This window comes from Rhyacophila brunnea, unplaced genomic scaffold (assembly GCF_057557595.1).
Source record: "Rhyacophila brunnea isolate RB1 unplaced genomic scaffold, BYU_Rbru_1.0 scaffold_2, whole genome shotgun sequence".
NCBI classification, from domain to species: Eukaryota; Metazoa; Arthropoda; class Insecta; order Trichoptera; family Rhyacophilidae; genus Rhyacophila; species Rhyacophila brunnea.
The window spans coordinates 6,877,609-6,900,551 of NW_028232859.1; the positions used below are offsets into that span (position 1 = coordinate 6,877,609).

A 22,943-nucleotide genomic window follows, 5' to 3' on the forward strand; every position below is an offset into this window, starting at 1 on the left:
GATATTTTCATATAATATACATAATTTATGTATAGTATAATATTACATTTGTCTCAATTTGCTTGGGGGTGCTGCAGTATCGCAGTGCATATGGACGAGCCGCCACTATGTAGGTATATCACACTTAAAAAAACTTTACATAATAATATATACTGGGAAACTTTCATCGATATATTCAACTAAAACAAATTATTCCTGAGATGGTTGCAAACCACTGCCTGCCAACTTACTTGTATGTAAGAGTGTTTTTAATTTTAAAGCTCAGGCAGGAAACGAATGAAAATAATAAGGATGTTTGCAAACATAATTTTCGCAAAGAGGACTGGTCTGTGTATTCATTTCTTTAGTCTTTAGGGTCAATTAATAATGAACTGGGTGCCTTTATTTTTCTCTTCTGTAACTTTGAAGTCCACAACTACTTATATATCTATCTACCTATACTGTTTACCGACCACACTGTGTATTGTTTGTTTACATATTGTCAGTTGGGAGAACTCAAATTTTAATACTTTGTTTTATATTCATGTTTTTTTTTTATTGTTGTGTAACACAAAAATTGGAAGACGCCGGTCAGCCAGCGAACGCAAATTACCTTACTGTGAGAAACAAGGTGATCAGTCTGATCACAGTGATCAGGTGATCACTGACCACAAAACATGAATATATAATTACAATTCTGTCATAAATATGTATGAACCTGCACAGTATTATCTTTATTAAAAACTTGTGTAGTTGGCATTTACTGGTTAAAAAAAAAGGTCTTTAGTCTGTTTCGATATTACACAAACTGGCACCAAATTTTGCATCTTGTCACAATCATAATATCACTTTAGATACCTACCTAATGAATAATATTACTTCAATGATAAAAAAATTAAATTCATTTCATCATTCATTCAATAAAACAATGGATGAAAAATTAGTGACTAAGTAGTGAATATTGGTGACTGACATTTAGTTAAAAACTTTTACTAACCACGACTAAAAACTAAAGGACGCTTACAAATTAAATTATCGAGTCTACAATATGCTAGGGTCGCCAACTGTCTCGGTTAGGTATATTTCGCCGTATCACAGTTTACCGTGAGCTATTTATAATACCGGCAACAGATGGTGTATAATATTGAGATAACATGAAATAAAGTACATATTGAAATACGCAATATAAACCACCCGAATACATCATATTTCCGTTCACTGTGAATTATGATCATGGCCCCCACAAGTGGGGGTCTGACAGGGCTTTAGCCTGAGGGCCCGGGCTTAGGGGGGCCCGGCGTGGCGGGTCGACCAGTTACGAGAGAAAAATACAAACCAAAAATTCGCTCGAATAGTAAAAAAAAGTCAAGGAATATTTACATTTAAAATACATGGCTGTGCGATGCAATTTGGTGTGATATGATTAAATGATAATTCACGTATAGAATTTTAGTTTAGTCCTGGCGAAGGGTTGCATGTTACCTGGCTGCTACAAAGGGAGGTCGCAATAAGTGCTTCATAATAATAAATGGTGAATGCCGAAACCTCAATAAGTCAACTGGATTTTTTTTTTAAATTGCTGAAAATACACAGAAAAACCTTAACTCTGGGTTACGCGGAAACCATTTGAGGAACACTACAGCTGTCGAAAAGCATACTGCCCTTAACCTTGGCGATAGGTAGAGGGGCCCGCTTCAGGATGTGGGGGGCCATGATTATGATACGGCCAACTGCATACGTACAACAAGTTGGCCGGGATTATCTCGTAAAAGAAGTATTTGTCAAGAATCCCGATAAAAGCCGAAAAATGTTACAAACCTAAACCGGGAGGATAAATTTTTAATAGCAAATTCAACTGGTGGATGAAAATGTATGGCTTTTATAATACTGTTGGAATATGTTCACGGAACTATTTATATGTCAACTTTTCCTCATATTATGTAGTATTATGTTTGAACTGTATGCCGATCATTAATCGACAGATAACAATAAATTTCACATTGCCAGTACGATATATTATTAGTAGGTACGAGGGTGGGTCAATAAGTCCTTAGAAAAGCCGACAGGTGGCGCGACTAGTACTGTAAGCGGTTTGTTTTCATGCAGCGGCACTACCGATTCAGTATGCTGCGAAGTTTCAATCAGATTGGTCGGGTTGTTGTTTTTTATTTTCGTACATTTAAAAAAAAAATTGCTTGTTTACAAAAATGGAGAAAATTGAGTTTAGAGCTGTTATTAAACATTTTAATATAAAAGGGTTAACAGCAAAGGAAATAAAAAATGAGTTGGATTTAGTTCACGGCATATCTGCTCCTTCACTTGCAACTATTTATAACTGGTTAAAAGAATTTAAACGTGGTCGTACATCAACAAAGGATGAACCACGCTCAGGACGTCCTGTAGACGTGACTACACCAGAAATGATCAATAAAATCCACGATATGGTGTTAAGTGACCGAAGATTAAAGTTGAGTGAGATAATTGAGGTTACAGGGATCTCAAAAGGTAGCGTCATTTCTATTTTACATGACAAATTGGGCATGAAAAAAGTTTCTGCAAGATGGGTGCCGCGTTTGCTCACAGTCGACAATAAACGCAATAGGGTGGTGGCCTCTAAAGCCCTGTTGTCGCTCATGCAACGCAATCCGGATGAATTTTTTCGTCGCTTTGTGACCGTAGATGAAACATCGATACACCACTATACTTCCGAGACGAAAGAACAGTCAAAGCAGTGGATTGCGAAAGGCGAACCATGTCCAAAGAAGGCGAAAACCGTAAAATCAGCTGGTAAGGTTATGGCTACTGTATTTTGGGATGCACGTGGAATTATTTTCGTTGACTATTTGGAAAAAGGAAAAACAATAACAGGGGATTATTATGCATTTTTATTGGACCAGCTAAAAAACGAAATTGAAGAAAAACGGCCTCATTTAAACAGGAAAAAAATCCTCTTTCATCAGGACAATGCCCGTGTTCACACATGTTTACGATCAATGGCTAAAATTGAAGAATTGAAGTTCGAATTGGTCGACCACCCACCGTATTCGCCAGATTTAGCCCCCAGTGACTTTTTCCTTTTCCCAAATTTAAAAAAATGGCTAAGTGGACAACGTTTTTTTTCAAATGATGAAGTCATCGATCGGACAAATGCTTATTTTGAGGACCTTCCGAAAACTTATTTTTCTGACGGTTTAAAAAAAATTGAGAAACGTCTAACCAAGTGTATTGAGCTCCAAGGAGATTATGTTGAGAAATAAAAAAAAATTACAAAAATAAAAACTGTTTTAATGCTTTTTTCTAAGGAATTATTGACCCACCCTCGTATATTAACATTGAACGGTTTGTTATAAAAAATTGAAATAAGGTGGCCAATATTTTCTAGACTTCTCTTTTCAAGAAATTTTATAACTACGACGCTGACGCTGGAGATCAATAATTATTATGCCCAGGCTGTAAATAAATTTAGTAGAGTCCTAGAAATAAAACGAAAGCATACATAATTCGTCTGAATAATTACCTAATTGATGATTTTTTTTCCTTACTAAGAATTAGGTAGGAATATGACGTCGGTGTCTTCAATCAAAAGATCTTGGTGCAAAAACTTATTTCGTGAAGAGTGAACGCAGACAAGATAGGCAGTGACGTCCCGTAGGGGTAGGCAGATTGAGCGTCGCTTGGGGGCGACAATTACTCTAAGGGCGGCAAATCGAGGAAAATCATTTGGAATATATAGAAATAGCTAACTAAACTTAGTAATAACGAAAATATCTTTCCATTAAAAAATTCAACTCACTGGTTTTGTCGGGTTCGCGATATCTTGTTTACTTCCGTTGCCCTTCGACGTCCTTGGTGACCAGAAACGACACGTGCAGATTTGCGAATGATTCGTCTGATATTTTGTTAGTAATGTATCCATACAACACATTTCTTAGATATTTGACTCATGAAAGGATGATAAAAATAATGTGTAAAAAAGTGAGGCGGCATTTTGGCGCTGCCTAGGGGCGGCATTTTATCTAGGGACGTCACTGCCGGTAGGTATTGAATACAACTTTACTATAGATTGAATACAGTGACTAATGAGTCAATAATTTAACCACTAATTCAAATCTTTATCTTTGTTACTTATTTGCAACGATAGTGGATAGATGTAGGTGTTTACCACAAAACGGCTCCTTGTCTGAGTCAATAATAGCGCGGTCTAGAAAGGATCCTACTAGGTATTTGTTTTTTTTTTTAACTCTGGAAAGTCAACATTGAAAAGCGACAGCTCAAAACTTTCGTTATTGCTCTGTAAATGAGGATCTTCTAAAACGCAATCTATGAATTAATAATCAGTGGGATAAGGCAGGCCATGCGCATATTTTTTGTATTCGCAATCAGACTGTTATAATATTACTAGGTATGTCTGTTGTATTTATCTAATCTGTTATAATATAAAATTTAATAAAAAATCTATATAGGTATATAGAATAGATAATAGTTGTTATATCTGCGTTAGAGGTCCGCAAAATATTTCTCCTATTTTCACCGGTTCGTAGGTATAAAAAGGTTGGGAAGAGCACAACATACATATATAATAAAATAATGTACTTACTTCAAGTAAAAACATACCAATTTAATGGTGATAACGATAACTCTAGGCGATGGGGTATCTACTTAGCAGTGGCGAAGGGTGGAGATAGGCTGTGAAGATCCGAGAAAGAAATGCATAATAAACTTTGTCAGTCATACTTGAACTAAAAACAAAACCGGTTTGTTTTTTTATATGTATTCAATGACTGTCCCCAACCCTGTCTGAACAAACCATGATAGAAGAATATTTTTAAACTATGTACTTAATATCTATCGTGGTTTGGTTTAGGCAAGACTTAATCGAATTTTAAAAACCATCTGCAAGTTGTATTCTTAGTAAACAAATAAGTATGACTGACAAAGCATACATCATTTTTGTTGGATCTCCACAGCCTATCTCCACCCTTCGCCACTGCTACTTAGTAATGAAATATTTTATTAATTTTTCATATTATTATATATTTTCCAGGAAAGCTGCAATGTTATGAAACCAAAAAGAATAACAAAAGATGGATTCATAAGATTGTTTGATAATACCTAATAACATTAATATCTTTTCCTGAGAGATAATCTAGCAATGTAGGTAAATAAGACAAATCTAATGGCCAGTCCAGACAATGGTTTAATTAATATAATAGGTACAACTTTCAAATGTGAAATGAGTTTGTCAAGCTCCGTAAGCCACAACGCCACAACTTTTTGCAAAACAATCAACGCACTTCGTCTAGGGGTGCCTCATATGGCGTGCTATTATAATTATCACTGTAATAGGTATAATCCCTCAAGAAGGTAGTCAGTGGATTTACTGATTATATAATATCAAGTGAGAGTGCTAAGGAAGTGATGTTTGTATTAATTTGTCCGGCTGAACACTAAAATTAATAGATTCTCTCCTTTCTGAGTTACTGCTCATGAATTGTTTCATCGTTCCAAGCAGTGTATTAACTTGCCATACTTTTTAATATTTTCTTGTTTGTAAATACGTGTATTTTAATATTATTATACTGTTATCTTAATTATTTTATTTGACTGATCAGGAAGTCGTTTATAGACCAAAAGGGGAAAAGAGGGTCAGGAAACCTGGGTTGATTGAGATCTCTGAGACTGAGGCAGTTTGCAGCAAACTGTGGGGATTGGAGTTGTCTCTTATAGGTGGCTAATGCCGGGTCCACACTGGCAACAAGTTGCTGGCAACCTCTTTAGATTTTACGATAATTATCGTATAGTTTCTTAAGCAATTATGATAATTATCGTAAAATTTAATGAGGTTGACAGCAACTTGTTGCCAGTGTGGACACGGCATAAGACTCACCTTGAATAATAGTGCCAACAATGAATGAATTATTTGTTGTGTATGTTCTATAATTTCCCAATGTAATAGTGAAAAGTTGTTTTTCTCTCTTTAAAAAATAAATAGCTTGTCATCGGTCACCCGCTGAAAAAATAAAATCACTCACCCTCAGACTTGGAGAGGCACAGATAGCGGCACGTCTTTTTAAACATGATGGACTGTCTCCAAAGATCAGCATCAGAGTCTTCGTCATAGGTCTTCATGACTGGCCAGAATCCAGCGGGACACTTGTTGGCGTGTTCCACCACAGCTATGTCAGTGATGGGTCTCTCGTCAGGCAGTGTTTCACTCAACGTTCCCATCACCCCGCCGAGGTGTGGCTCCATGTAGAACTTGGTCGTTGTCTTTGAGCTCGACATAGTTATTATGAGTTTCACCAATACTATATAATATAACTCAGTGCTCCAATTATCAACCACTTATTTTATATTAAGATTTTCTTTATCACACAAGTTTCAAGAAAATGTGTAAGTAATGGATCTAGATCAGAATTTTTTTATTTAATGATGGATGAAAGTTGGCATGAAATAAAACATGATATAGGTATACTCCAAAGGGCTACGATACACGTTGCTGCAATTTATAGCAAATTTAAGTGAACTGTTGTGATTCTTACTTGATTCAAATTGGATACATTTAGAATCAAGTAAAACCTGCGTTGACGCATTGCGGACTGTGTTGATTTGCAGCAGTTTCTTAGCCCTTACATATTATTTATTATTGGAAGAAGGAAATGAGGTCAAAGAATCTTGTATACAAAAGCAATAATTATTAGGCACATGATAACATTGTGATGTGATTTTAATTTGGTTTCTGTAGTATGTATGAATGTTTTGTTTAATAATATATAATACTTAGAATTGTAGACACACGTCATGGCTTGGTGCACAAACTAAGTGCTGCACAGTAACGACGGTCTATTAATGAATGAGAGGTATCTGTGATGAGACTTAATAGATTCCCCGTGTGCATTAGACATGCGATATTAAAACGAAAGACATGGTGCTATTCTATTATTAAAATAATATTACAGATTGATAGCTTCAATCAGTGATGCCAACCGTACTATAATTATAGTACAATACTATAATTTTGATTTCGCGAAAAATGTAAAATACTATAATTTTACACCAAATATACCAAATTACTATAATTTTAAAGGATTCAAGACGAAAAATGTTCGTGTACTACTTATATGTTTTTCAGAAATACTATAATTTTTACGCCTTTGTACTATAATCACCATAGAAAAATATGGCAACACTGGCTTCAATGGAATTCTTCAACATTGGCTGGCAGGATTACAGGTATTAAATTTTCGTAACAGTTAGTTAGGTAACCTGCCATAGCATTATATTAGTCAAAATATCACATTATAAAAATAACTATCAAAATTAATCGATAACTAGGTATATTATTCAGGTATAATAAGTATATATTAAAATTAATACCCCTTGACACTGACCAGTGGCGCACCCAGGGGGAGGGGGGGGGTAGGCAAGGGGCCCTGGCACCCCCCAAAATTATCAGAATGATTTTAAACAATGAAATTGAAAGCCGATAAACTATACTTTTGGGCTAAGACAAATAAAAACACGGCAAAAAAATGATTTGTAATTCTCCAGCACCTTTTTCAGAAAAATTTCTTAGATTTTAATTTCTAACACAAAAATTTCGAAACACTAATGTCAGGTTTTTTTAGAAACCAAGAAACCCAATCCCTAATGGAACTGTCAAAAAATTCTCGGTGTCCACCCGAATTCCGGAGTGGTGTAGGTAATGGCTGGGGAGGGCTGACAGGGCTCTAGCCTGGGGGCCCGGGCTGTGGGGGGCCCGGCGTGTCGGGTTGACCAGATAAGTGAGATAAACACACATCATGCATTAGCTTTAACAATAAAAAAAGCGCTATTATACTTCATAGCCATGAACATTTTCAATTATGTAATTATGCAATATATTTTTTGATTATTATGTGCCAACACTCGACAGCTCCATTATTAAAGTAGATGTATCAAAAATCGCCAATAATTCACTGTATGAGTACCCTTAATTTGAACTAAAACACAATTTGAAAAACGTTAATGTAGTGTTTTACACTGCTTTTAATGTTCGCGGTAGGTAGGGGGCCCGCCAAATATCCTATCCTAAGGGCCCGTTTCAGGATGTGGGGACCATGGTATAGGTACACCGAGTGCAATAGACACAAGGCCGATAAACGAGAAATTAGGGTTTAAAGAAGAAAAAGATCCTATGGGACTAATTTACATTATCCTCCTTAGCCCCCCCCCCCAATATTAAATCCTGGGTGCGCCACTGACACTGACCGTGTCAATCTAAATTGATTGTTCATCTAAATTTTACACAATGCTGCCGAGTATTAAAAATGATCACATTGCAATGAAATTATTGTGTTCGTCGACAATTTCCTTACATTATAGAAGTTAATTCGTCAACCTGTAAGTACAGAAAAATGGTAAATTTTCAATAAATCTGTGTCAAAATTTGCTTTCAGGGTATATTAGTATGAATTTGCAAATGGGTAAGTACTTAAGTATATTTAATTATCTCAATCAATTAAAACAGCCTCGACCGTCGTCACCCACCGGTCGCGATCCTTCACTTATGCATGCTATCTACCCACGATTCTTCAGAATAGGACATTTCTTTAATTATTTATGTATGAAAGTAGCACGTCATAATCATTCACGCAAGAAACGTAATAATTGTCAATACCTATTGTATTGCAGACTCCCATGAAGCACTAAAAAACAATAGTCATGTGAACAACCTTTTGTTTCTTCTCAGACCGTTTAATGCGTCAAGAAAACGCATTAAACCATATTAAAATACGTTAATCACTTGGCACATTTGTTATTAGACCGGTCAAAACATAAAAACAGTCAGACGATTTCAAAATCATATATTTTCTACCGGTCATCGTAAGCGCGACGTTCGAAAAATGAAACGCCGACTATTCTTTGTTGACTGGAATCACTAGAAATCACAAAAACGTCCACCAAGGTGCACAAACTAGCAAATAATTTATTCGCGTTAACTGATAATTTCTCGATAGCCACACGTATGCCCCAGGATGTAAATAAAGTCAGTCACGGCATAATATTATTAAAACTGAGGCATAATAAAAAGTCGTGACACAATAACAATCACAAACACAACGCACACTCCGCCTAGCCAGCCTAGCCAGCCTGAAAGTAAAATAATATTTTGACAGCAAGAAATCACTAGTGTTGCCATAACTGTCCACACTAAAAAAATATATATATATATGGCGAAATACGTTGTATTATTCGTCAATACAAGAATTTGCAAATGGTGATACTTAAATCGGTGATCTTTGGGTTTTACCAATTGCGTTCGGAAAATACCTACGTATTTAAAAAAAAATAGATCGATCAGCATGTAAGTGGGTAGATGGATAATATAAATAATGATAGCGAAAGTTATTCCTAAACAGAGATTTATATTAATTAAAATAATTATCTTTTTATCTGTAACACTAATAATTACCAAAGAGATTGGACGGTGCCTAGTCTTCTATCTTGATTATATTTATTTGATATTATATTATGAGTGCTCTACTTCCTTATTTTCTAAATGAGCCAATACCTTATCTACAGTGACGTCCCAAGATAAAATGCCGCCCCTAGCCAGTCCCGAAATGCCGCCTCATTATTTTATACTTACAGTATTTTTATCATCCTTTCATGAGTCGAATATCTAAAAAATGTGTTGTATGGATACATTACTAACAAAATATCAGACTAATTATTCGCAAATCTGCACGTGTCGTTTCTGGTCATCAAGGGCAACGGAAGTAAACTAGATATGGCGGACCCGATAAAACCAGTGAACTGATTTTTTTAATGGAAAGATATTTTCGATATACCCACGATGACTGCGCGGCTTATGCGTCGGCCTATAGGCCTATAAAAATTCCAAATGATTCTCCTTGATTTGCCGCCCTTCGAGTAAATGCCGCCCCCAAGCGACGCTCAATCTGCCTACCCCCACGGGACGTTACTGCTTATCTACCACTGTTAATATCATAGAACACCATCCATACCAAAGAGATTGAAAGACCCAATCTCTTTGATCCATACTCAAGAAAAAAGCTAATAATAGGTTTCTGTATTTTATGACTATTTTCACGATCTAGACTAGCATCATAGTAAAATGGCTAATTTAAATAATTACAGCACCAAAAATCTAAAGCAATAAAATTTATTGAGTAGGTATTATGACGTGTAAATAACAATTTGAGTTACCTACTGCAGTTGGCAGTGTATCCATCCAATTAGAATACCTTTCAGCCAAGTCTCAATGATAAAAATTATTGATAAATCAAAATAATATTATCATACTTACCTAAGCTAAATTTCAATATGAAGTCATTAGGAAAATTAAAAATTATAAAGCCACCCACCATAAGCCACAGATATATTTTCAAATAAGGATATTTTGTATAAGACACAGATATGTTTTCAATTCAGTGCTGCGATTAATTCCCAGGGTATTTTAAAAATGTACTAATTCCATGCATCTTAATTCAACGGGCTGATGTATTGTCACAAGTTTCAAAATTTTAACACAGCACTGCAAGTGTTGGTTAATGTTTTTGTTGAATACTGGATAATGAATTTGTGTATGATAATATTATATTATGTGTAACATCTTTCGGCAGATTGAAAAAGCATGCGCTGAATTCAGCCCAAGCATTAACGAATCTATGATCAAATTAATTATTGTTGATGGAATTGACAAGCTTGTTCTCACCATTTGGAACGAGTGAGCGATTTCATATAACTCAGTTCAAGCCACAATGACAATGGTAGCTGCAAAGAATTGTAATTTTTAAGAATGCTGAGTTGTCTCACCGATATGGGAAAATCGCAGCACCACAAATACCACAAAAAAAAGACTGGTTAAAACGCAAATAATCTCAATCGTCCTATAGTGTAGAAGTTGAAACCTGGACTTTCAGAAAATTCAATAGACATACAAATGTCTCTATACTGGAAGATCTTGGCAGCATCATAGAACGTCTCTCGGCTAACTGCAAGAGATTCAATGCTTCCGTCACGTGTTAAGAAGAGATCTGAGTAGCCTGGAGAGAAGAGTGATCTCTAAGGGAGGAGGTCACAAAAGTGTGTCTTCTAGATGGAGTGACTGAATTAACGATAACGAAAGGCAACAAGATTAGCACAGGATCGCTCCAGATAGGAGATTGTTGACAATGCTTGTAAATTCACTGATCATCATCAGTAATGAGGCAAAAGATATTATGTAGAAGTATAATGAATTTTTAATCAGCAGTGAGACGTAGTTGCTAGGTTTTTTAATGTTGAATTGTATACTAAAGGTATTGTGAATCAAAAAACGTTTGAATACTAATCTAATAAGTTGTAGGTAGTTATGTCGTCGCTGTAGGATTGGTTTGTCGAATAGACCAAATGTTCAGGAGACGAAAAACAAATTTCATAATCCTATATTTAAATATATGGAGATAATTAGATTGTTATTTTTACAGCATATGAATGATGTATTCATTACCATTACAAAGTAATTTAAAGAGAAGGATGGTTCTAATCCATTTAGATACAAAAAAACATTCAGCATTAAAACGTCGATTTTGACAAAAACGGATATTCGACAAACCAATCCTATAGCGACGGGTATCTAGTGTTCTTTTATATCATGATGCATTTTCTTGTTAGGATGTCAACAAGTAATGGCTTGCTTCGTCTCATCATTTAAATGTCATGACATTTATAAAAGTTTATTTGGAGTGAACCATTTAATCTAGCTAAATATCAAAGTGTTCCCCCATAGCTTTAGACAAGCATTGAATTTGTAAGGGGAAGTTGAGATTTTTAAAATCTGTGGTATTACGTTGCATGCTGTTTCATTGGTATGTATGTTTAGTTTATACAATACTAAAAGAATCTCAGACTTCAGCTGATTGCTGTCCGCTGGTACGTCCACGATGGCCGAAGTGGTAACGTGTCAGCGTATGTTGTGGGTTCGAATTCCAGGTATGGCAAATTCACATACTGTCTTTCAACGTGAGTTTGGATACAGAGAATGGACCCCAACAGGTTGAACAAGATGCTAAGATACATTTCTCGTAAAAACAAAAAAAAAACTGTTTACAACCTCTACTCCATGGTGGTCCATTATGATCAAACATGGTGATATATCATGTTACATAGTCGACTTGAATTATTGTATATAATATCTCAGGGTTGACAAACTTTTGACACTGAAGATCCCAATACAAGTACATAACACAGTTTAGATTTCTTTCGAGTCAGATTTTAGTTGTCTCTCCCAAAATAAAAAAACTATCCAAATTTGAATGCTATTAGTAGTAATATTTAACACTTCCATAACTTCAACGAGTTTATTTTTAAATTGGAAAACAAATTAAATCAACCTAAATAATATGTGAAAAATGTTTAATTTTTGGTAATAGAAAATACTGGTTTTATTTTTATATTCAATATTTCTTAAAGCCTCATGCATATACACAAACCCATGGCAGCGATTTGCTGACCCCATGTACTTAACCATTGTCAGTGATCATCCTGCCCCAAGATAGATTTTTTTACATTGATCATTTGCTATCCATTGATCTGCCATACATCCACTAGATATTGAATGAAACCAATATGTTAATCTACTTATCTGTGGGCAGGGCCAGATTTATCATACAGCAAAAGGGGTCCCAATGCTTGAAAAATAAATTGAAAAACATCTTACTCCAAGCCAATCTTGACGTAACTTGGTATTTTCATTAAAATATGTCATGAAAATCAACACAAAAGAATACGGTGCCGGAAGAAATGTTAAGAATTCAACACATTGCAAGTGCAGAGCTAAACGTTCAAGTGTTTATTTTTGGAGAAACAATGATGCAGTTTAGAATACTACAAACTTCACTGTTAGGTGTGTTTTGTCCAAAAATAAACACTTACAACCTTGTAAGTACTAGGCTCGCGAAATATAATTGGTGGGAGAATCAAAAATTTTGAGGAAGTATTATATTTTTTACAATTTGAGCATGCATAATACAGTAAGCAAATAAATATTATTGTGAACAAAATTATATTTATAACAAGTTTTGGGAGCCCCAATAAGTATTAGCCCAGAATCCAGTGGTGAAGGGTGGAGGTAAGCTGTTAAGATCCGATATAAATAGTGCACACTGAACTTTGTCACATATTTGTTTTTATTGAACTAAGACAAACTGCAGATTGTTGCTTAGATTTTTAAATTCATGAAGCCCTGCCTAACCAAACCATAATAATAGTTTGGTTTCATTGATTTTTAAAAACTAACCAATACCTACCCTCTGCAATTTGTATTCTTGGTTCAATGAAAAAAATTAAGTATGACTAACAAAGTTAACTGTGCACCTCCACCCTTCGCCACTGCCAAAATATTTTCAAGTGTAAATCCAGCCCTGTTATCCATCAGTCACCAGCACACGTGGAATAATTATACCGCATTGGTTCAGAAGTAAAAGTAAATGAAAAAATAAAAATGAATTCCTAATAAATTTATTCAATTACAGTACTAAAATCAAATTTTCAATACAGAATAATATATTACAGCTACACATAAATTATAAATATTGTTTGTTTAATTATTCAATCATTGTAGATTAACAAGTAACGATTATATTTTGTCATTAAATTTCTCTTAAACTAATAAAATTTTAGTGACTATTCTTCATGTCATTCCATTAGATTTGAAATCTCTCCACTGGTTTTGACTTTCTCTGTCTCCCCCTTTTAACCATCATCAATCTAAGAAAAACGAATGAAACAAGTTTAAAAATATGCATTTATTTTTACTGCGTAAACAAAGATAATGAAAACATACATGTCATTTCTATACTATTCACAACAGGGAATGAATATACATATGGTATCGAAAATCATTAGGCAAGGTTGATTGCTATGAGCCATCAACTATTAAATCCAGTCTATTGATATATTATTAATGTAGTTCTTTAAAACGGAAATGGAATGAAAAATACCACGCTTACAGTTAACATAATAAAGAATCCATGTACATTCATATTTGTGTGACCGTAACCAAACAATTCCTATGATTGTGATATTAAAATATTATTTCTAAAGTATATTTCATTTATTATGATTAGTTCAAATTATTATGAGTTTCTCAACAGCTTTGTAAAGCTGCTTACTTTAAATGTACAACACATTACTGACACCACAGAAATTGATTTTTGACTCGCAACTCATTTAAATGCGGAAGGAAGCGTAGGATAAGAAGTAAACTACAAAGTTTACATAGGACAATCAACAACAAGGATGAAAAGTTCAATGATTTACGTATTGCAAACATGTAAATTCTCCCATGAAGATCGATATTTCATAAAAAAAAAATTGTCAATCATCCTTCGGTTATATTGATTTCATTGATAAGGAATAACAACATGTAACCTTTGCAGTGTTATCCTTTTAACCTAGGCTTCAATATTTATATCTTTGGTCTATGTAGCAATAAATTGACAAAACAAAATATTATGTTTCTACGATAGTTCACTTCTATAAATCAGAAAGACCTTGCCAAAATAACTTTGATATGCTCAAGTAAAACCAATGCCATATTATATGTATCATAAGAAAAAAGATCAGAAGGCTGGCAATAGGAAAATACAAAATATATGACATCAACAACAAATTATTTTAACAAATACTTTAATTGCTAGTATAACTTAAATGTTAAATAAAACTCTTGTGGACAGTTTAAACAAAACAGGTAACTGATACCGTGTTGATAACCAAAAGATCTAGGTGATTGTATTGTACTTAAAGTAAGTAGTACACATTGTAATTTTATAAAATTACTCTATTTGTTCTCTTGTTACCATAGGTGCAAAAGTGCTATTTTTATTTATACTATAATAAACAATGTATATTGGAAACAATAACTAGATACATACAATGAAATTGTAGTGCAATCTATTTTGCTTACATATTGTACCATTTTAATTCTAGCTAGGATTATGGACAGTGCACGTAAACATGTACCTATTTTAAATTATAGATTTTACAAATTTGTATCCATTTTATGAAAATAAAAAGTTAGGGTTTTAATAGTTTAAACTGTACACAAAAGAATTGTTTACATTTTATGCCGAGCGAATCCTTGAATTCGATCTGAAAACAAAACCTCTCACACCAAAACACTCGAGCCATTCGCAGATTCACACAACTTTTTAATTTTTTCGATCCGGACAAAAAAACTGCAAGTCATTTTGTTACGGGTTAGTTCATGTGATTGATATCAATATCAAATGAGTAATAGTTATTATATCATAAATAAAATAAAAACTGAATAGTAAAAAAAAATATTTTGTATTTATAATATTAAATGTTCAGCACTTTTTAAGTTGAAATTTCACTGCTGTCATTTTAGACGTACTCATACAGGTAGATCTTGTTCCCTGTACTGTTAAGTCCTCATTGCTTTTTCTGAAGCATACACAATCTATTCCTTACAATATTATCTGCCGCATCCGATAGGTAAGATGATATAATTTAAACAGATGAAATGATAGGGTCATTATTAAATTAAACACCATAATAGATTGTGAAAACAAATTGAAATGCCTCTATCCACATTACAATTAAACAGATATATTATGACAGGTATTGATTGCCCTTGACAAATACATCATAGAATTAAAATTGTCAGACAAAAGATACAAACATACGGATTGATAAAAGAAATGTCCAAATAGAAAAATTGAGGTTTATTGTACAACATCTTTTTGGCTACGTGTTAAAACTGTGAACTAACATGCTCTGCCCATTTTTACCCGGAATTCTATTATAAATTAACAAGCTCCTCCCATTTAGTAGACAGCAGCGCCTAGAAGCGTAGCCAAGAAGATGTTGTCGAACAATAGTTAAAACACTTTGCTGAATAAAAATTATTCACTGTGTATGTGCAAGACAAATTAATAATTGGTTAAACTGTCATAAAATTTCGCAATATTAATATATAAGCACTGTTCAAAAATCATTTCTCAAAGCGGCGAGACGATATTCATAGATTGCTTACGGTTCAGTGTTTAAATAACCGGAATCAATACAGGGAACAAAGATATCATTAATAATATTGCCTAACGTTTCCCGTTGTTATAGGTGACTCCTCGGAGCGGAGCCTTGAATGTGGAAGCTGCTTGCTGCTGGATCTGATACGCCAGAGGGTGGATTTTAAAGCCATACAGCCTGAAATAGAGAACATTGCAGATAATACATAATTCACACCCAAGAACATGTTTATTATGAAAAATTTGAACATTCAAGAAACGAGTTTCTTTAAATCAACAGTTTTGAATCGTTTTATTGCCTTAGCGGCATTAACAATATGGCAGCCTGTTTTGACTTATTGTATGCATGATACTCCTGTTACTAGCAGATATTTGTGGTTTGTATAATATTCTATATGATAGTTGTATAAAAAAAATGTTTACACTTGTAATACTCATGTAACATGATATGTCAGTGCAACTCTGACAAAAAATTTCAAAACACAAAAGTGTGATTGTTGCTACAAATCAATCGGCGGTTTAATTTACAGCCTAAGAAATGAAAGTAAACCATTTATTTATATACCGCCTAAATATATTGATAATATTGGAGTGATTCTAATTCTGTTGGGATAATATAACATTCGCCTTGCTTGCACATTTGTGAAGGGAGCATTACGGCCATACACATTATCGTATTTTTGCCTACGGACACCAGTCCTACCAACTGAATGAAGTTACCCATCATTACAATTCTCATGATCCCTTTCACGTTGGGCCAAGTAAGGCGGATCCAAAGATGACGAGCTCTACACCATTGTGTAGAGAGCGACATACGCCTTGTGTATCCATGACCGTGCCATCATGGTATCAATATTACAATAATACTTGTCAACGGTATTGAAACCTTTCTTTGCATATTTTCAATAATTAAAACACATTTTCGCAATGATGTTGTAAGGTTGATACAAGAAGACAGAGAAGACATACCGAGGTACAAATTGATTGAGTGCTCTCTTTGGTCTATACTCCGGGTGGACCATGAACACCATGTGCGGGAATCCAGTGCCAAAGTAGGCTCCGTCCGTGTGATGATAGCGAGATGATTTAGGAGTATATACGTCCATGCACTTTGGACAGTACGATTTTACCATTGCTTCACCGGGAACGTCGGATAGACCTACGAAAAACATTGCTAACATTAATCTCAATGAAATAATCACGTGTTCATCAATTAATTTCAAGCGAATTTTCATGGATTTACATGAGATATCGAACGATGGAGGATAAGTTATAAATATAAAAATTGGATATTTTGACAGTAACTTAAGTGCTAAAAACGTGTAATTAATTATTGAAACTACCTGCACATTATAAATATCCCTGCAATGTTTTTATTCGAAATCTAGTGAAATAGAAACCTCTCCATTTACTGTATGTACATATCTACTGTCCAACAGGATCTTCATGGCTATGTGTTAAAACTGTGAACTAACAAGCTCCTCCCATTTTTAACCGCACTCCGATTGAAGCGCCTTCCGGTTAGCGATGAGTTGTCCACGTGATAAAACTGTGAACTAACAAGCTCCTCCCACTTTTTACCACACTAGCGACTTCTGTTTAATGCCTAGATTTTCTTGTCGGACAGTAGTAACTCATTAGAAGACTCAAATGCAATGATGTAGACGTAACGTAAAAGTAACTAATCATGAGCTCAAATAACTCAATAACTCAAAATAAATAAAATAATGTGATACCTACCATTTTTAAATTATGATTTTTTGTAAATTTTTAAAATACTTTAAAATTAAAAACAGCATAATGTAAATTTAACTTAAAATAATTTATGGTCGCTTAGTGGTTTATTTGTAAAAATGCATGCACCGCAGACAATGTCTAGTATTCTGTTTATTTAATTTCTCAATTGATTATCGATACAAACTAAAAGCATTGCAAATTATTCAAACCAATGGTCCTTTCTAATCGGTAGATAATCAAAGCTTGGTACAATTTTGATTTGGCCGAAACGAGTACACGCCATTCTATGCTATATTTCCGTTTACAGTACGCATTTACTTGACAACCACATATTCAAAAGACTCCGCTGGGTGGGACAGAAAGAATAACCACACCAGCATCGAATCGCTTAACATCGACAATGTTAAAGGGATGACAATGAGCTAGGATACCATGATTACGGTGGCTGGACAGAGTAAGAATCGGCCTCTAGTCTTTCAGCATGTTCAACTGGTGTTCCAGGGCAAGGTAAATATATGGTGGAGAGCAATGTTGTAGGTTATTGGAGCCCACACCGGATTTTAGTGCCTAGAGAAGTCACTTGTTATACGTTATGCGTCCAGCAATCGGCTACAAATTGGCTACATAAAGTATAAGTGTGATCAACCTAAACACGCTTGTTCACATAATACTCTGATGAACAAATTACATCAATTTTGCACCAAGATCTGTTAAATTGTACAACTTTTTCAATAGAGGCAAACATATTTAATTAGCGATAAATATTATTAAATAATTTACCTAATGGTAGCATGGGTTGTGATTCGCAGTATACTCTAGGACAGTGGCCAAATTCACCTGAATGGTATTTTTCCATCATTTGTCCAATTCCTCTGAAAAATTAATAAAAAAGTTCAAATTAAAAAAATATATTTCAACCAATGTTGGCAACAAAAACAATTCAGAAAAATTTTCCTATTACAATATGTATGCACTGTGGTCGACGTTGTGCAAATTTTATTATGTATGAAGGTCCTAAGGTAACATTTATTAATTAATGACTTCCATCTGTAGTTTTTTTATTAATAGAACATTAATTCTAAAAACTATGTTTGGCCGGTAATGAATGTTAGGTTCAACGTAAAACAAATTAAATACACATATGAATCAATTTCAAGAAATACCAAGTCACCATACGTATTGTGTATAGATATTTTTTGGAGAACCAAACTGACAGCGCAAATGGACGCCTTAACAATTAGCTGTCAAGTGACCTTTGTGAAATTTTGAATGAATTATAAATGTCAAACGAATCAGTACACATGTCGAACATATACCACAGAAGATAATAAAAAAAATCGGTGTGTGTACTTATGTACGCGCGTTAGAAGTTATACTTCTTTGACGTAACAAAACAAAAACAAAACTCGTGATAAACTAAATTATTCGACTAGCTCTTAATTATTTTGTTAAATTACACATTCAAGAAAAAGGACCGCTTTTTGGAACGCCGTTGGTTTATTTCTATACACTTGTAACTTATATTACTAAATTATATAATTATTTATCGTTGTTTTTATTTTTAAAGTAACAACTGCCACTACGACGTTTAATAGTTTGTTTACATAAGGAATTGCAAATGGCCGACAATAATAAATTCGCTGCCTAGCAACGGAACAATTCTAAACTATAATATTATACTGTATAATCGTCACGATTGCAGTATCATTCTGTGGCGTAATGGTTGTGCGTTCGGCTGATAACCGAACAATCGTTGGTTCGAATCCAATCGACTGTTTTTTTGTGTGTTACATGTCACACGCCAAAAATACACTGATCTGATTTTCCAAACGCGCCTAAAAAAGTATAACTTTTAAAATTGTTTTGTTTACAACATGGTATGGAAAGGACCATATTCGGCATAACATGGAAATAAATGAATAATAAAAAAACACACAAAGAGCATGTGTAATGAATGATACATGCATGTCATTAAACTGCAGAAACACCAATTCCCTGAACACTGTTTCTTGGCGAGTGGATAACCAATGGATAAATAATACTGTCATACAGTGGTAACCAGAAAGCACTAAACGGCGACACGGCAGCCCAAATTCATGCAAATCTCACTGAGTGCAGCCGATGAGATTTTATTTCGCAATTTATATTGGAGATACCGTTATGCATCATAGTCAAAGATTGCTCACTGTGTTTGGTCACTCACAAAGTTAGCTGTATAATATAATCTTATATATAATTTTACATTGAAAAAAATAATTAAGCCTGAAATGCGCACAGGTATGTCTTTCGCACGGTTTGAACAGAACATTATTTGAAGTCTATGACAGATGAACAAAACAATAATAAATAATTACAATTTGCAATACGTCTTTTAAGTATATAACGAAAAGGCAAATTAAAATAATTCAAAATTGACCTACTACTTTTTCAGGCCTAAGGCCACCAATGAACACACCCAAAAGATAACCCACTTCTTATTATTTTTGTGTTCCCTGAGAGAAACAGAAATGACTTTAGATACAACTGACTGTTCATTAGACGATATCAAAAGTGTTATAATGAGCTATCATTTTCACTTCTAAGCAGAAGCATATTATGGTTCTCCACGATTTTTTAATGAAAAATTGTTGGGAGGAATTCATCCAACCCATTGTGGCCCTGCTCTGGATTGAGTTCACATTGAAAAAATATGAGAATTAATCAGACACAGGGTTATAAACCCATGACCTATAGGGTAACGCTGACACTACAACGTGGATACTATAGTTACTTGGCATAAAAATCATCAGCTGTAGCAGCTCTTTAGTGTATTGGCAGTTTACAATGAAAGGATAAATGTTGTCAAAAGAAATAATATAATTGCGCATAAGGAGTTAGTCACTTACTTATTAGTGAGAATGTATCGGGCATGTATAAGGCCATACAACATTTCTGAAGCTTGTTCTATTAAGTCCGATTGATTGGGATTATCATCTAAGTCATCATCTGTAAAAATAATATTCGGAAAGATTATTTAAATGCAATAAATTTCATTCGATGTACTAGGGTTCGAAATCCGGGATTTCAATCAATTTGTTGATCCCGAAATTCTGGAATCTAAAATTCGGTAATTGTGCCGCAGATGCCGCATCTTTTATATATATTTTTAACAAAAAAATTTTATTCCATGTTAACAATAAATATTAAATACACTTTTCTGTCGGCGCAGATGCTTTTCAATCCAAAAATTGTTAATTTAAAGTTTTCATACATTCTGATGTATCATTATCACAAACTAATATTATATTAGGTTGGGGTAGGTTAAGTTTGGTCTAATGAGAATGTTATAAAATCTCATGCGGGCATCTGCGGCATATTTACCTAAAATTCTTTTGTGCCTGTACCTAATTTAAAATGCTTGAGAACCGAAATTTACAATTCCGATATCCCAGAATCGATTTCTATATATTTTTGTTAAATAAACAATATAAAAAGTGCCTGTTTACTAAATAAAAAATAATATTAAAATCTACATAAATTACAAACGAAGCCAGCATAATTTTATTTTTATGACAAAATAATGTCAACCTCCTCATATGTAAGATTTTACGGTAAATTCTTGTTTTTATTTCTTCGTATGTACAATTTGGAAGATTTATTGTTTCTTCAATGTAGACGATTGATGGTTTTGAATCAAAACACATTATGTCCAGTAAAAAAATTATTGTGTGAAGTTTCATTTGGCACCAATTGGCCAATACCGGAATTGTAAAATATTAATCCACGAATCCAAGGATTAAGGACTCGGTTAAAGATTGCATTTCCTAGGGCCTGGGCAGTACCACACTTATTAATAGATTGTCTATCCTTCAATGTCAAATTTTCATTTAATTGTGCTGTGCTAAAATGATCTGCAGTAAAGCACTTATGTTCTTTTAACTATCTGAAATGTATTATTTTAGAAAGTTTAAACTTTGCACATTGTCATTAGAGCATAATTTACATTAAAATGTGTATTACATCAGTGTTAGATTAGATTTTACATACTCTGCAGCAGAATGTAAGACCTCAATCACATAATAAACACAGGTGTCATTATCAATAAGTAATGTAGTGAAAATAGGCCAATAAAGGCATCTCACCTGGTTCCAGATCTAGTATCATATCTAATGCTTGCCTATAATGTGGAACTTGCTCATTTAAACCTGTTAGGTTAAACTTGTCTTGTATATAATCTTCATCAACCTGAAACAATAATGCAAAAATGGTGGAGGGTGTGTGACAAACGTCATAATTGATATTATAATATTGATTAAATAAAAAGTATATTAAATACCTCACAGAAGAATTCATTACCGCGCAGCCCACAAAACCAAGAAATCCATGATACCTCCTCCGAGCTGCTCATTTTTCTGCAAAGATAAAAATTTAGTATTGTTTGGGGCAACTTTTGATGGTTGACGGTGAATACTTGCGGGTTTCGGATGGATATTTCGCACCGCTTGAGGCCGTAAAAACACTGGTGATAGCTTTTGATTGAAAATTTAAATTAACTGGACGATTTATATTTCAATAATGCATGTAAAAAGACTACTATTTCGGTAAAACTTCCCACCTTTTCGTTCCCTGATTAGCCACGCTTAACGATACTCCTGAAGAGAGTTACTTATGAAGATAGCTGATAGTCAATCGTGCAATGCCAGAATTGCCAGATGAAACGATGATTGTACCGGAACATGTTTCACAGAATGCACTTTAGCCAACATACGAAATATATATTAGGACTCTCATTTTTGAGAGTTTTCGTTACAATGTACTTATTTCAACTCACTTTACTTTTTGTCACGTACCTACCTTATTTATATAAAACGTTCAAAAAAACGTCATATGGGTAGATAAGATCTATTGTTTGATATTCTATAATAATCTACGTATTATAGATTGTCGCTTGTAGTGTCTGAAAGACCAGATTTTTGACCAGACCTATTTGCACCAAATGCAACTGTTGTTTTGAAAATTAGTTACCTAGATAATTTAATAGTTCTTGGTTCAATGCAATGCTACAACATCGATTACTCAGCAAATCTTCACAATATTAAATTTATAGCCAAAAATTTACTGTATAACTTGTATTATGTATCACATAATAAAAAATGTGCATATGCATAAATATAAAGTTTACAGCAGAGTGCAATTTAGTAATACCAACTT

General features: G+C 34.0%; 2 protein-coding genes across 6 annotated transcripts in view; both read right to left on the bottom strand.

Moving 5' to 3' along the window:
• Positions 1-9,138, bottom strand: part of Mvb12 (multivesicular body subunit 12-like Mvb12) — a 32,798-nt gene extending 23,660 nt beyond the window's left edge. Inside the window, exons 1-2 of one of the 4 annotated variants that reach the window (XM_085947118.1) lie at positions 8,639-9,138; positions 6,012-6,385 (exon numbers count right to left, since the gene is read on the bottom strand). In XM_085947118.1, coding sequence (XP_085803244.1) covers positions 6,012-6,264 — 253 coding nt within the window. In that variant the 5' untranslated portion in view covers positions 6,265-6,385; positions 8,639-9,138. The remainder of the gene's footprint in view (positions 1-6,011; positions 6,386-8,638) is intronic. The other 3 variants (XM_085947120.1, XM_085947119.1, XM_085947121.1) reach the window with 3 other exon arrangements.
• A 4,331-nt stretch (positions 9,139-13,469) lies between these two features.
• On the bottom strand, positions 13,470-22,392 carry CkIIbeta (casein kinase II subunit beta). Of its 2 annotated transcripts, XM_085947129.1 has the most exons (8): positions 22,348-22,392; positions 22,069-22,144; positions 21,875-21,977; positions 20,639-20,738; positions 18,534-18,625; positions 16,986-17,175; positions 16,091-16,194; positions 13,470-13,734 (listed from the first exon to the last, which is right to left on the bottom strand). In XM_085947129.1, the coding sequence occupies exons 2-8, from the start codon at positions 22,138-22,140 to the stop codon at positions 13,730-13,732; spliced, it is 666 nt and encodes a 221-aa protein (XP_085803255.1). In that variant the 5' UTR covers positions 22,141-22,144; positions 22,348-22,392; the 3' UTR covers positions 13,470-13,729. The 2 variants fall into 2 exon arrangements, with proteins under 2 accessions (XP_085803255.1, XP_085803256.1); XM_085947130.1 differs by lacking the exon at positions 13,470-13,734 and having other exon boundaries at positions 15,272-16,194.
• Positions 22,393-22,943: the final 551 nt, after the last annotated feature.

Bases quoted from the DNA above. Each gene is read 5' to 3' on its own strand.
- CkIIbeta (XM_085947129.1), bottom strand. From the start codon at position 22,140: ATGAGCAGCTCGGAGGAGGTATCATGGATTTCTTGGTTTTGTGGGCTG. The intron at 21,978-22,068 runs GTATTTAATATA...TTATTGTTTCAG, and splicing joins GTAATGAATTCTTCTGTGAG to GTTGATGAAGATTATATACA. The intron at 20,739-21,874 runs GTGAGATGCCTT...TTATTTTTACAG, and splicing joins GATACTAGATCTGGAACCAG to ATGATGACTTAGATGATAAT.